The sequence below is a fragment of the Aulonocara stuartgranti genome (genome assembly GCF_965226115.1).
Source record: "Aulonocara stuartgranti genome assembly, chromosome: 7".
NCBI classification, from domain to species: Eukaryota; Metazoa; Chordata; class Actinopteri; order Cichliformes; family Cichlidae; genus Aulonocara; species Aulonocara stuartgranti.
Window position 1 is genome coordinate 10,521,688 of NC_138945.1, and position 15,888 is coordinate 10,537,575.

The following is a 15,888-nucleotide window of genomic DNA, read 5'->3' on the forward strand; positions in this document are numbered from 1 at the left end:
TGGACAGCGTAACCGCATGCTTTCGAAAACGATGATGTGTTTTAGTCATATGATACAGTCATGTGGCCAATTAAACTAAGATAGCAGAGGGCATTATACAGGAGTTGTTTTGTTTGCTCCCAATTTTGACATCCCTATTAAAGATAAATATCAGTTTGTACATGCTCCAGATAGTTTTTCTTCAAATTCTTTAATTCTCATTCGCTTTTGCAACAACACCACCTCATTGTCAGTCAATTTAAAAAACTCGGTGCTTTTCCTCAACTTTTTGCCACGACACTTCAAAGAGCTGGAAAGTAAATAAACAGCAGATAGAAATGAGCAGGTCGAATCGTCTTACGTTTCACGCATGGACATGGACAGTGTGGATGAACAGTTGTTCGGAAACGATTGAAAACGATAGTGTGGATGCGGAGCGTTTTTAGACGAAAACGGCATTTTCAAATTTATCCGGATTAGTGTAGACATAGCCTATGATCGGTGTAGGGACCTTCCTCCCATGAAACTGGTCATTCTCACCAAGATCACTGACTCTTGTCGCCTGCCCTCCTGGAACTCACTTGCCTACAAGTCAACAAACCAGCCGCCTCCCTCCACGAAGGACTCACCCTGTCCTCAAAGTAAGATAAAGTCAGTTGCACTCAGTCAGCTTTGCATTCTGCCTGAGGAACATTTATCTCTGGTTTGGCCGCATTAAGAGGGGTCCACCCTCCTAGTGGACCCCTTTAATCCGGACGGGTTGATCAACTCCAGTTGTCCCTGTGAACTAACTTCTAACTTCTAAATAACGTTGTTGCTATTGCTGTCGATAAAGATGTTGAAACTGTTACAGCTTTCTTAGTTTTTTCTGCATTTAAGTCCTCCATCCTGCTTTGACTTAAAGATTCTGTGACAGTAAACCAGTAACTGTGGTGGTATCTACTCACCAAACAGGCTTGGAGCTAAACATCCTGTTTTCACTCATAGCTTAAAACGTTGTAGGCTCACAGTTGCAGCTTAGCATCAGTGTCAAATTAACTGTCATATAAAACAAAACAGTGAACAAGATAAACATGTTGAAATTGATTTCACCTCCATCACCATGATCTTTCTGTCTCTTTAAATAAGAGCTTCGATATTCCTCTCATATAACCCACTCTGTTCAATCAATTTTTATTTTATTGGGGAGCACATTCACAGTCCTGTGATGTGCCCCTCCCTTCCTTCCCTCCCCATCTCCAGCTGCCTCCCTCTTCCCGCTCCTCCACAACCACCCACACATGCAGGGCCTTGGAGTGGGGGTATGTCACCAGGGTGCAGAGGAGGCTACCCTGTCCCCTTCTGGCTGCCTCTGCCTCAATTTTATCCCACAACTTAGACATTCACATTATTAACACTCTCATTACACATACATATAGGATCTTGGGGTGGGCACAATCACGGAGTCCAAATCACCATCAGGGTGTATACCTCACCCCTGACGTCGTTGCCCACCTCTCAATTTTAAATACACTTAGTCATTGAGGGTTAGCAGGAGGGACTATGCGCTTACCTGCTGCTCCTTGGCAGGTAGCTCCATGCCCTCCTGGGTTTTAATTGCACCTTAGAACACATATGCATCAACACTACAATGAGCGGGTGGAGGGAGGTTTGGAGTCTTCTCCCACCCCCATTCTCTGCGGCCTGCTGGAGCGGGAGGGCTAGTAGGAGGAGTTGGCCGTCCGACTGCGGTCTGGGGTGTGGGGCCTCCCTGCTGCTGCGGAGTCGGGGTGGTCTGCCTCTCCCCACCGCAGGGAAAAGGGTAACACCACCTGGGTCTGGGTGCAATTCCCCCCTCCAGGGGCAAGGGTACCTAGACCCGGTTTGTAGAGTACGCTTGGGGAGTGTGATTGTGTGTACAGCGTCTCTTTATGTCTGTCTCCACGTTGGTTGAGTGTGGAGTGAGTGCATATGAGAGCATGAGGGTGGGAATGGATGTTTGTGTCTGTGTGTGCCTGTATGTCTGTGTCTATATGTCAGGTTGGGTATCAGACGCCACCTCTCTGGGGACACCTCAGGCCCTCCAAGGTTTGGAGGCCTATCTCCACCCACCACCACTTCCCCTGCCGGTGGCGGACTCCCTCAGGTGTCGGTGTGTTGGTGGTTCTTTGTGTCTGGGGGTGGGCGTCCGGGTACACACCGGCTCACTCCTTGGCGGCCGCTTGTCGGGGCCTGGGGCCTGGGGCTCGCTCGGGCCCCTTTGGAGGTGGGGTGCCCCCGGCCTCTCGGCCTAGGGCTCGGTCACTCAGGCGCAGCTGGGGGCCGGCGGAGCTCACGGGCGCGTCACTGCAACTCCCCCTGACTTCTGCTCCGCGGCTGCTGGGCGAGCCCTCATCTGGGACTCTCCTCAGCTCTTACTGGGACAGTGGCGCGGCTGCCCCTCTGTTGGTCTTCCATGGTCTCTTGTGTTCTGGGGGCCTCTGGATGTCTGGAGTTTTGATCTCCTCCATACCCGCTTCACACCCTGGAGGACGGGGCTGTGGCCCCCCCACACTCCCTAGCAGATCATTACATGGAGAAACCTTTGGAATGCAAGCATGCTGATCCACACAGGTATGCACACATGGGTATTCACAGACGCGGACTAAAGCTTTCTTGGCTGCTGCCTCAAAGCACACTGTGCGCTGTCTATCTTGCGTGCTGCACAATATCGTTTATTACTTAGTAAATACTGATATCTATGACTAGCTAGTTTATTGTGATGGTGCTTTGTTTTCTCTATTATTATGTTGCTCTTTGTTGTTTGCTGTCTCCTCTGTTTGTTTTTGTTTGTTTGTTTGTTTGTTTGTTTTTTTCCATACAGGTGACCCAGGAGTTTTTTTTTTTTTTTTTTTTTTGTCTCTCTTCCCCCCCCCTTCTCACCGTCTCTTCTCCCCTTTGGTTTTCTTTCTTTCTCTCCCCCTCTTCTCTCTCATTCATTCCCCCTGTCCTATTTATTTAAAAAAAAAAAAAAAAAAAAAAATGACAAAGGATGAACTGAAGCTCTGCCATCACGTAATGTCGCATACTGCTGTTTCTGATGTCATTTAAAAAAAAAAAAAAAAAAAAAAAAAAAAAGGAAACGATTGAAAACGATAGTGTGGATGCGGAGCGTTTTTAGACGAAAACGGCATTTTCAAATTTATCCGGATTAGTGTAGACATAGCCTATGATCGGTGTAGGGACCTTCCTCCCATGAAACTGGTCATTCTCACCAAGATCACTGACTCTTGTCGCCTGCCCTCCTGGAACTCACTTGCCTACAAGTCAACAAACCAGCCGCCTCCCTCCACGAAGGACTCACCCTGTCCTCAAAGTAAGATAAAGTCAGTTGCACTCAGTCAGCTTTGCATTCTGCCTGAGGAACATTTATCTCTGGTTTGGCCGCATTAAGAGGGGTCCACCCTCCTAGTGGACCCCTTTAATTTGGACGGGTTGATCAACTCCAGTTGTCCCTGTGAACTAACTTCTAACTTCTAAATAACGTTGTTGCTATTGCTGTCGATAAAGATGTTGAAACTGTTACAGCTTTCTTAGTTTTTTCTGCATTTAAGTCCTCCATCCTGCTTTGACTTAAAGATTCTGTGACAGTAAACCAGTAACTGTGGTGGTATCTACTCACCAAACAGGCTTGGAGTTAAACATCCTGTTTTCACTCATAGCTTAAAACGTTGTAGGCTCACAGTTGCAGCTTAGCATCAGTGTCAAATTAACTGTCATATAAAACAAAACAGTGAACAAGATAAACATGTTGAAATTGATTTCACCTCCATCACCATGATCTTTCTGTCTCTTTAAATAAGAGCTTCGATATTCCTCTCATATAACCCACTCTGTTCAATCAATTTTTATTTTATTGGGGAGCACATTCACAGTCCTGTGATGTTGACTCGTCAAAGACGCAGCACAAAGGCAAATTAATATTACGTTTCAAAAGAGGAGGAATAAATAGATGAAATATAAACAGTTAATGTGTGTTTTGTGGTCCAGCATCTTCTGTGTGATGGTACGCAAACAGCATAATATAACTAACATTTTTTCAGAATAGTTTTATTTTCAATGCCCAAGTTTACTTTTGGGTCAAAATGTTGGTATGTTAATCATATATGAAGTTTAATACCAACACAAAAACAGAGACTGGTATCAAAGTGCCAGCTAGAGACCCACCAGTGGAACATCAAGTTAATAATGGTGACTTTTAGCAGTAAAAGGAAAAGTAATAATTAGCATCGTGAAGTGACGGGTAACCAGTTAAGCTACTCTTCTAAAAGGAGAGTAAAACTGCTCTATCTGAGAACTGACATGTGCTGGAGAGGGATAAAGCTAAAACAGCTAACTAAAACATGATGTCAGTGTAGATAATGCTAATCATCTAATCATCTAATCATTAGCAGACAATTAAGATAGTATCCTCATTTACCTTCGCACACACTGTGAGCTGTGTGTCTGAATATCTCTGACTGTAATAAATTTAACTTTTTTTTTCTTTTTTATTTGTCCCAAACAAAATGTTTTGTACAAATAACTGCTGGAGGTTTAGTGACTTTTATCAAATATACTGTGGAGGAAGTGAACATTCCCAGCAATACTCTCATTTATGTTTTCACTAGACACTGAAGAGTGCAATTTAAAGGATGTAACGCCTTCTAAGTAAAGCGCACAACTGCATTACGGCTTATTCTGCCTCACAGTGATGGGTAAACTCTTTACAGGCAGTTATTAATCCTGGTAAAAATGTATTAATGTTCACACAGCATAATTTGAGAAAAATCTATTCATAACTGCATGTAAAAAGGCAAGACCGAGCATAGTGAGGAATTAGAGAGACAAGACTTCAGTCTGTGGTACCAGATTGCACCATTCTTTGGCCTCTATCTGCCTTATCGATTTCAGACAGCAGGCTACTCAGGTGGAATTGCAAAATTCTTATCTAAACTTTTTTGCATGCTATTTCCAATTCCAAGAATCAGTAATTCTTTCCCAACAGAGCTTCTGCCTTTAATTTCTTAACCCACTCTCTTAAATAACCAAATGCGCACTAACAAGTGTTTGAATACTGAAAGTGATCTGAGGGAAACTGCACTGTTGTGACTGCAGTGAATGACCTGCAGATGGAGTGTATCTCGTGCGTGTCCTCCTCCTTGCGGGCGCTGTCCGTCAAACTGTCGCCCAGAGCTATCAGACACTGAGCGAAACCCTTGTAGATGGAGTGACACCTTCTGGCTGAGACTGCAGAACACGGACTCAGCACTGGAAAACAAACACAAACACACAAAAAGTACGTAACTATTTGCAAAACCACAAGTACAGAGTAAAATTTAACTGAAAAAAATAACTCATATAAAACAGATTAATCTGAGCTGAAATCTGACTGCAGTAGTTAGCGGTAAACGTAACACTTTGTTGTACCTAATAATAGAAAGTATATCAGTGGAGCTAAAGTTATAGGACTGAAGAGTTGAGTATAACCTACAGGTAGGCCTAACTTTGATCTTTTTCTCCCCTCAATCATTCCGAGTTAAAGCCCACTGCTGATTTATAGCTTACAATATGAGACACATGAAGGCTCGGTGACCAGGAAATGGAAGAGAAAAGCCCAGTCGGAGTTGTTTTTTATTCTCAGTAACAACCTACACAAATCATGTTTAAATGCTGCCAATACTCAGACTAATGAAAGCTCCCAGACAAGATGCCTATTTTCATTCAAAAAGAGGAAACACTTCAAATTCCATCGATGTAGTCTCCTTTCAGACATCTGAATCATCACCCATATCTCAAATTTGTTCGGCAATTTGAAGGCTAGTGTTATTTCCACTGATTTGTATTTCCAGCTCTGGAGAGCAGCCAACCAATTAGAGCCGACTATGAGGGATAAAAAATAAATGTCATCTCTTTTTCATGTTTCGTTAGCTGCCCATTAAAAAAAATTACTGTATTGGCAAGTGAGACAGATGCAATCAGGTAAGTTGTTTTAAGTCCACAAGCAGAAATAATTATTTCTATGTAAACACCTATATTTGTATATACCAGCAGCTGCTACTGTAGCTTCAGTGGCAGCTGCTTTTTATTTCCCATAATGAGAAATTTGGTAACAAACAAAGTCAAACTGAAAAGCAGAATGAAATCAAACAAGATGAGATTTCAGTTTACACAAATTCTTGATTATTCCTTCAGTTGTTCTTCTGACTTTTATTTTCCTGTTCATCACCATTTTATAGAAACAAAGCATAACAAACTAGTGTTAAATTCACAGTCAGTTATTTACGTCGCTGTTCACAGCTATGCCCGTCCAGAATCTTCTCAAGAAAGTTTGTACAGTCAACAGGCTTTAAAAGAGGGCACCCAATCCCAGTTTCACAATATGATCAGAATTTGTATCAGCTGGCTATTTTGACACAAAATCCATGAAACATATTTACAAATAGGCGCACAATGCAAAAGAAAACAGCCTGCATGTTTCACGATCAGTCATATCACGTTGATTGGGCATGCTAACTCATACAGACGTGCATGCATCAATTAGTAGAACAGACCTGCCCCAACTAACCCTGATCAACTGCCATTTGAAAGAATGTATATAATGTATAGGGGTCATTGCAGATAAATCAGATAAATTCAGTTTTATTTATATAGCATGAAATCACAACAATGGCTGCCTCAAGGTGCTTTATATTGTAAGATGAAGACTCTACAATAATACAAAGAAAACAGAGAAAACCCCAACTATCATATGACCCCTATGAGCAAGCATTTTGGCAACGGTGGTAAGGATAAAATCCCTTTTAACAGGAAGAAACCTCCAGAAGAACCAGGCTCAGTGAGGGGCGGCCATCTGCCGCAGTCAGTTGGGTTAAGGCGAGGAAGACATGCTGTGAAAGAGAGAGCCTAGGGTTCTCTTAAGAGAATAAAAAGAAGCTGGAGATCAGATCAGAATCCTCTATGAGCTTGAAGTCGGATGCAGAGGTTTTGCAGGACATTCATTCTGCAAAGTCCTCACGTGGTTGGGACTTACAGGAGAGGCCAAGAGGAGGGCCGTTCAATCTGTGAGCAAAGCTGCAGAAAAAGTTACAAGGTGGTTTAGGATTAAGAGGGCTGATCTGTGGGTTGCTGCTGGCATGTAATTTGGGGCCTGCTCAACCTCAGGTCACCTGGTGTCTCATGTTTTGTCCCACTGTATCCTATGAGAATTCTTTTGCATACTATAGTGGAAAACAGAACATGAACAGCAGCATCTTTAGAGTTTCTTTAACACAACCAAACACTGAACACAAGAGAGCACCCACCTGTCACTCAAAGCACCCACACCCTTAATAATGCATAAGTTTTATAAAAATTCACTCCCCGTGCAATCAGCTACTGAAACCTAAACCAATTTTCATACCAGGCTGTAAACATGTTTTTTTCCGTTGTGTTTTGTGGCGACTGGCTCGCTTCTTTTGGCTCTGGCCTCAAACTGCACTTCCTCACTATTCGAGAAAGTTAATTTTTTGGGATTAACATATTCACTTCATTTTTAGCCAGTTCAGATGACCTACTTACAACTTATATAGGGTCACCTGATTATGTGGGTGATAGCAACCAGCTGCTTGTTTAAAATAACCATATGAAGAGGTGTTTCTGTTAGAATCTGTGGTAGCATCACCTGCTAAAGCTCCACCATGTCTAGCAGCTACTCTCTAACGCAGGGGTAGGCAACTCCAGGCCTCGAGTGCCATTGTCCTGGAGGTTTTAGATGTGTCCATGATCCATCACAGCTGATTTAAAGGGCTAAATGACTTCTCAGCATTTCTTGAAGTTCTCCAGAGGCCTGGTAATGAACTAATCATTTGATTCAGGTGTGTTAACCCAGGGTGCGATCTAAAACCTGCAGGACACCGACACTCGAGGCCTGGAGTTGCCTACCCCTGCAACGCGTCTGTCAGGCATTTTGGAACTGGATCACACTTTTTTTTTTTTTTTAAATGACAGAAATATTGCATGTTGGAAAAAAGCAATAACCCCATGACGCTGAAACATAATAAAAGTGAGGGGGAAAGCTGCAGAATAGCAGATATTCTCTGATTGTCCTCTTTTACGCATATAAGGTCACTTCATTCGTTCTTCAAATCAGAATTGATTTTGAAGCTTTGCATTTACAGCTTGAATGAGAAATATGCTAACTGCAGAAATACAAATACCTTTCAGAAAAGGATACAACCAGAAGCAACAACAACAAATCTGTCATGTGTCAAGCAGCTCAAGCAGCATCATATCAGTTGACAGCGTGCATTGTTGGGACACAACAAGCAAGACGAGCTGTTTGCTGTCACTTCAAAGTATCTGGTAAAGATCGGGGGAGCATGCTTGACACAGGGGGAATACAACGCTTCATATTAAAAATGCAGTTTCCGGTGTCAGAAAGTGGTTACAGGTGAATTCAAGTTAAATGACATTGTCTGATGTTATAGTTTGAAGTGAATACTTCAAATCAAGTCATAAATTTGTTAAATATATTACAGATTTGAGGTTAACTGTTCTCAGCATGATGATTCATCCCTATATGACACATCGAGAGAAATAAAAAAATATAGAGGCCATTCAAAAATCTGCTTCTTGTTTGTTTGTGTATGAAAATTCTCTGAGGACATAAAAAATCTGCCACTAAAGTGCAAATGCCACTCCCGAGAGCCCCGAGTCACATAGCTGTTTACAGCATCTCATCTGTCACACTTGAGTTTGGAAAGAAGAGGAAGTTCTTCCACAGATGCACAATTAGGTGATGCATTTTGAAGTAATAATTTAAAAAGTGTTGCGTGTTTTGGTCTTGCGCTGGTATTTACTGAGGCCTGAAATGGCAGAGAACCAAGCTTTCATGTACGCGCCTCAGACAACGAGAGCTTTTTCAGGGCAGAGGCATGAGTGTTTGATTCAAATGATTCTTTCTCATCTTTCAAGCAGCAGCAAATGAATATGAATCAGAGGCCTGAGAAGACTTCAGGGACTGGTAAAGTGTCATGAAAGCAAAAGAAGGAATTATTCCATCACAGGCTTTTAACTTTTTGTCACTTTTAATTCTAATCTCAACATTTCAAGCTTGATTCCCAAAAACAAACCAATCAGCTCTTTATAAGATAGACAACGGGGATTCACCATCCTGAGCCAGAAATATAAACCCTATTCTTTGGAAAATATGTTTTTTATAATAATGACTTGTCTTCCCAATTAAACTGCCAAGGAATATGTAATGATTGTGGGTTTACATAAAATATTTTTCCCCCAGTACTACAATTATGTGCCTCCCACAAGCTAGAGGCAAGTGGTAAGGGATAGTCAAACTTTGATGCCATTATTTAAGAATTGTTGGTTAAATGTTGCTAAATTTGCTCATCAGTTTTTATATCAAATTAATGCTTTGCCTTTTTCCAGTTTAAATCTAAACTAGAAGACACCGGATCTTTATCCTCAAATATATAGCCTATTAAAAAGAACAGCAGAGGACAAGCATACACAGTCACCCTGAGCTGTGTTGTAAAGCGTGTATTAATGTGAAAACAACAGGTAGATTAATAATGAATCAAATTAAATCCATCCATTCATTTTCTGCTGCTTTTCCAGGTCTGTGGAGCAGTCTCTTAGAGATGCCGAGATCTTTCTCTCCCCAGCCGCCTCCTCCAGCTAATCCAGGAAGACACAGAACCTCTCCAAAGCCAGCTGATAGATTCAATCTCTCCAGCAAGCCCTGGGTCTTCCAAGAGCTCCCCCCGGTTGGACGTGCCCCGAACACCTCACCCAAGAGGCACATGGGAGGTATCTTTGTAAGATACATAAAGACCCCTTCAAACACAGACGATTAGGGCTGAAAAGGCCGTTATTCAACTGGCTTTTGAAAAATATTATTGGAAGGTTGATGGAAGAAAAATTGTGGTAGGAAAAGGTGCAGCCTTGAGAGGACTGTCAAGAAAAATCAACTCAAGAACTTGGGAAGGCTTCACAAGGAAAGGACTGAGGCGGGTATCAGTGCATCAGCCATGAAAACATCACCATGCACAGATGTCTTCAGGAAACGAGCTGCAGCTTTTACATTCCTAATATCAGGACAGTCCTGAAGCAGAGACTACGTCAGAAGAATCATACCTGGGCTAGGGAGGAAAAGTGCTGCAGTGTTGCTGAGTGGCCCAAAGTCTTCTTTTTAGATCAAAGTAAACTTTGCATTTCATTTGAACATCAAGGTCCTAGAGTGTGGAGTGAGAGTGAAGTTGCACAGTATCCAAGATGTTTGAAGTCCAGTGTGAAGCTTCTGCAGTCTGTGATGATTTGGGGTGCCGTTTCACCTGCTGGTGTTGGAGGCGGTCGGGTCCACTGTGTTTTAACAAGTCCAAGTCAACACAGCATCTACCAGGAGGTCACTTTATTCCTCCACCTCCTGACAAGCTTTATGGAGACACCAATTTCCCTCTCCAGCAGGACTTAGTGCCTTCCCACAGTGCCACCTTGCATGGCCTGAACACCACAGAGAATCTATGGAGTATTATAACGAGGAAGAAGAGAAACACCAAACCCCCAAAAAACGATGAGCTGAGGGCTTCTGTCAAAGCAACACAGGCTTCAATAATACCCACTGACTAATTTTAAGGCATATCCTAATAATTTAAGTAAATGGATTTTTTTTTAAACTCTTATTTATTTTTAGTTATTTTTTAATTTGAATCTTATTTAAATTGAAAAAAATATGAACAGTTTATGAGAGTCATTATTAATTTGCAGTAGAGTGTGATTATCTTGCTACATCTTTCCTCACTAGTAACTCTTTCATTCTTGATATTTTTTTACACAGGTAAGTACGTCCCAGATTCATTGCTTCAGGTGGAGGATAGACAGGAAATCAATAGAACACCTGACGTGTGTCTGGAAACACTAAGTCACCCGTCACTTCACCTCACAGCTGAGAGGTGACGGGTTGAAACAGAAAACAAACATGCCTGATTTACACAAAGATTTCAGAATTATTTTGGTTTATGGCGTTTCCTTACCTCCACCTTCTGTCTCCTCGCTAGTGATGAAGAAGGTGAAAACAAGAGGAGGTGCAATAAAATGTTTTGGCAGATTCTTGCTTTTGCCATCTGCTGCTTATTCCTGTCTTTCCTTTTTTTTAAAAATGCATCTGCCTGCTCTTTCATCTCGAGGCTCCTGCCTTGTGATGGGCCACGCACACCAATGACTAGTTGCTTATTGAATCACAATGTTTGAATAGTTATCACTGCATACACATGAGATTAAAAAAACAGCCCTTTCTTCTTACAAAAACTATAATATTTATCTTTAATTATACCTTCTTAGGTAACTCTGTGTTAGATATAACTGGATATATCTACAGGTTTTGGTTATTAGTTATACAGTGGAGGGGGCATACTATGGTTACACTACATTAAAAACTGGACACCATGTACAAGTCTAAAATAGCTATAACAATGAGTCAGCGTATGGTGCTGGCTCTCTGGGACACAGTAAAGTAAGCAAAATGGATATACTAATAGATAAAACCTCTGTGGAGGAGTCTGCATGCTTAGAAATAAAAGCACTTTTTTGCATTCAAGCACAGCTCAGCTTTGGTGGCTTCAGAGTTAATGTTAGTGACCCACAGTCATCGGCTGTGGAAAAACAAAACAAAAGGGGAATTTAATGTAGCAAACATAATTAGAGTTGCAAAACGATCGAAACTCTTTTGGGAGCTCCTCTGGTTCTTAAAGTTTTTGTCAGAAAAATTGGTGACCCCCAAATTTAAATATCAGTCAAAGATAACACAAGTAAACACAAAATGCAGTTTCTAAAGGAAGGAAAAAACTCCAAACCTACAGGGCTCTGTGTGAAAAAGTGGTTGCACTCGAAACCTAATAACCCTTAGCAGCAACAACTGCAATTAACTGTTTGCAATAACTGGCAATGAGTCTTTTTCAGCACTGTGGGGGAATTTTGTCCCACTCATCTTTGCATTATTGTTGTAATTCTTGTTGGAGTGTTTTGATCATTGTTGAACCTAAATGTGTTTCAGGTTGAGGCCACAAACAGATGGCTGGACATTTTCCTTCAGGATGTTTGGATGTTGTTCTGGGTTCTTTTGTGACCTCTTGGATGAGTCGTTCTTGCACTCTTGGGGTAATTTTGATCTCCTCCTCACTCCTGGGAAGGTTCACCGCTGTTCCATGTTTTCACCATTTGTGGATAATGGCTCTCACTGTTCCCACAGCTTTAGAAATGGCTTTATAGCCTTTTCCCAACGAAGAGATCTCAGTGACTTTGTTTCTCATTTGTACTTCAATTTCCTTAGCTCACAGGATCTTTTGGTCTACTCCATTTTCTCTTCTTTATTGAGAATGTGTATGGACGTCATCAGGTTTGGGTGTGGCTAGAGAAACTGAACTTAGCTTTCCGTTAGCTTTTATTTCCCTTTTTATTTTTATTCCTGTTAATAATAAACAACTTCATCTAGATGATTTGAAAGATTTTAAGTGTGACAAACGTACAAAAAAAAAGATACTATGATAATAGTGCACACAAACTTTCTAGACTTTACACAAGCTAAAAGGTTAGTTGCTTAAAGATTTAAAGCTGGGGGATAACCATCATGTTTCTGGCATAATCAGACAGAGAAATCCATAATAACCTTTGAGCATATTGTAATTCAGAGAAAGAACTAGGCTCCTGCCACTCCTCTGGGCTTTGTTTTCAGGATTTATAAAACATTGCTCATAGTGTGTCTTTATAGACCAGGGATTGGACAGTTCAGTCCAGTATTGCATCATTTTTTATGCGTACACAGCTTTTTGGCATATTCCTACGCTCATCTTATGTGAAGAGGGCAGAGCCGCAAAACAATAGGTTTATTTTTTAAAATGTGCATTTTTCCCATAGTTTCTGCCTAATGCACCTAAAAGAACAAAATACTTCAAACAGGACAATATCTGATGCTGTTATGGGCTGTAATTCTAACTATAGTGCTCAAAAATGTCCCCAATGCGACATGATGCGGGGCCTCAACAATCAGACTGAATAACGCAGATTTAAATCTTAAAACGTTTTGCTAAAATAGATGTGTATGTATACATAAGAGTATTTCTAAAGTTAAGCTAAAATATCTGTCGGAAACTCAAGACAGGTGACATAAAAAGCTGAGGCAGCATTACAAAACAGTTAGCTCATCCCAGAGGAGCCTCACAGTGACTTGTGACAGCCATCTCTCCCGAAGAGTGAGATCGTTTTGGAGCTGATAGTGACCGAGCTAAAATGGCCCTCTTCAATGGTGTGACAGGCACAGATGCATCATGTCATAATTAGTGTACAAGACGGCGGAGGTAACACTGCTGAAGAGTGTGTCTGTCCCAGAAGAGGCTTGTCGTGATGGGTAAAAGTCAAGAGAGGAACCACGGCTGTAGCCTGGCAGGTGAACAGGAGATGCTAATTGGGTCAGACACTGCATCGCCACAGCTCCTCCCCACCTCCCCAGAGATTTACTGTTTAATATTTAATAAACCAGAGCTTCTCCTATTCTCATTTTCCTTTTGTGTTTTTTAAAGGAATCCTATTGATTTCAGGCCTGGTTGTTCAAAAAGTTTGAAGATTATTGGCTTCACTCATCTCCATCAAGTTTTAATGAAGACCTGAGGAGGGAAAAACAGCTGGAGTAGGAGAAAAGATGAATGTGTGAGAGAGAAAAGGAGACAATGGGGGAGGACGAGAGGATGAGTAATGACCAATAAAGGAGCACATGGTCCAAAAAAAAAAAAGTGTGACTGTGAAGAGAAGCTGCCGAAGGACATGTAGGAAAAGACCGTTTTTCTTTCACAATAGGCGTAATGCTGTGACCTTACTTTTTAAGTTCAAGTTAAAGCTGTGACAGGTCACCAAGCTGTTGTTTACCAAAAAAGAGTTCCCATGTTTCCCTCAAAATCATTTTTAAAGACAGTTTTTGTTCAATATTTTTTTAAATCTATCACAAAGCCTAGTGAGCTAACTTCAAGTTTAACCCTGAGTAATATTGACTAATCAAATGATTCATGTGAAAATATTCAAACTAATACATAAGAGTAGAAAGGCACTGAATAAATACCAGCTCAATTCAATTCAATTTTATTTACAGTTGCTTCAGTGCACTTTATATTTTAAGATACAGAACCTACATTAATACAGAGAACACGCCAACAATCAGATGACCCACTTCAGCAAGCACTTGGTGACAGGGGGAAAGAAAAACTCTTTTTTTAACAGGAAGAAACCTCCAGCAGAACCAGGCTCAGTGAGGGGCAAGTACCTGCTGTGATCAGTTGGGGGTGAGGGGAGGAAAATAGAACAAAATACACACAGTGGAAAAGAGCCAGAGATTAGTAATAATTAATTACTAAATCCAGAGTGGTCTCTAAACACACAGTGAAAGAGGTGAGTGAAGAAGAAAACCTCAGTGCATCATGGGAAGCCCCCAGCAGCCTAAGCCTATGTAGCAGTTCAGGGTAGGGTTCAGGGTAACTTGATCGAGTCATAACTATAAACTTTAACAAAAAGTAAAGTGTTAGTAGAGAGTGTCTCTGTTAGCCGAATCCAAACTGCCCATGTTAGTTGTTTTCCATGTTCGCTGTCATACTTGTGAAAAATTGCTGAAACTGGAAGAAAAAGACTAAAACTGTCATGAACATGCCAAAAGAATAAATTGCTTATATTTAAGTAGTGCCTGAATTTAATTTTAAGTATACCCCCATCTTAAATCTGTGGTCAGATGGGCAGTGAAAGTCTTCAGCCCTCACTGCTTTCCTTTCCTCATTAGTCATGCATTCCTTCCCGGCTTTAAGTGGACCTGTCCAGTCTTAGCATGCAAAGTGCTTTTGAGTGGCCTACTATACATACTGTACAGTATTCCTCCTATTACACATGCTTTGACACACTGTCTTCACTGCAGTAAACTGTGTTTGGTGTGTATTACATGTAAAGCTTTGGATTTTGGGATTTTTTTCAATGTTATATCTTTTTTGTTTGTTTGTAAAATATATCTCTCTGCTGCCAGGAGACACCTGCCTATACAATCAAAACTGCTCCCAACAAACATAGATGTTTACATCAGCGCTGTAATTTGCACTAATCAGCCGAACAACTACTACTGTTATAACTTGCACATTATTTTTCTCAGTTTATATATACTAACTTATTGGATGTTACACGTTTACTTTTTAATGCACAGGTACAATGCACAATCTGCACTTTTTCTAAATATTCTAAATATTCTTAATTATTTAAACATTTTCCAGTACCCTGCTCTGTCTGCACACTACAACCTGGGTTTGCCATTTTTATCTGTACAATAATCTTAATAACTGTACAGTATTCTGTTTTTGTAACTATTGTCCATGACGTAAATACTTTTTTCTGTAAAAAAAATTGTGTGTGTTTTTGTTCTGTGTCCTGTTCTGTTTGTATATGTGTTTTTTTTGGGGGTTTTTTTTGCTACTGTCACAACCAAATTTCCCCTTGCGGGACAATTAAAGGATCATTCTATTCTATTTACCCCCAGACTCATTGGTTTGATTTACCAAGTTGATATCGCTTAACAGGATTCCTAAGGAAAGGGTAGTTGAATCCAGAAAAGGAAAAAAATATATATATCCTAGCACTAGTGAACTTGCTTTGCTCTTGGCTGATAGTAAAGTTGTCCATGTTTGTGATTGGTCGTTGCCGACGCTACGTCTTTTAACCCTCAGGTAAGCCTGGGCTAACAGGGCCCTGAATAAATCCTTGTGCTTAAAACAAAACTATGACACTGGCATCTTATCTCACTCTCATTCAAGGGAAAAACTGAATAAGAGAGAGTAATTACCCAGTTATATGTTGAAATATTCTTTTACATTACTACAACTGTCTCATAAAAAAATA

The 15,888-nt window shown here is 41.0% G+C and overlaps 1 protein-coding gene across 1 annotated transcript in view; it reads right to left on the reverse strand.

The window, feature by feature from the left end:
* nrn1la (neuritin 1-like a) overlaps positions 1–15,888 on the reverse strand; it is a 114,656-nt gene that overhangs the window by 32,499 nt on the left and 66,269 nt on the right. The window contains exon 2 of the mRNA XM_082540543.1: positions 5,103–5,247. Coding sequence (XP_082396669.1) covers positions 5,103–5,247 — 145 coding nt within the window. The remainder of the gene's footprint in view (positions 1–5,102; positions 5,248–15,888) is intronic.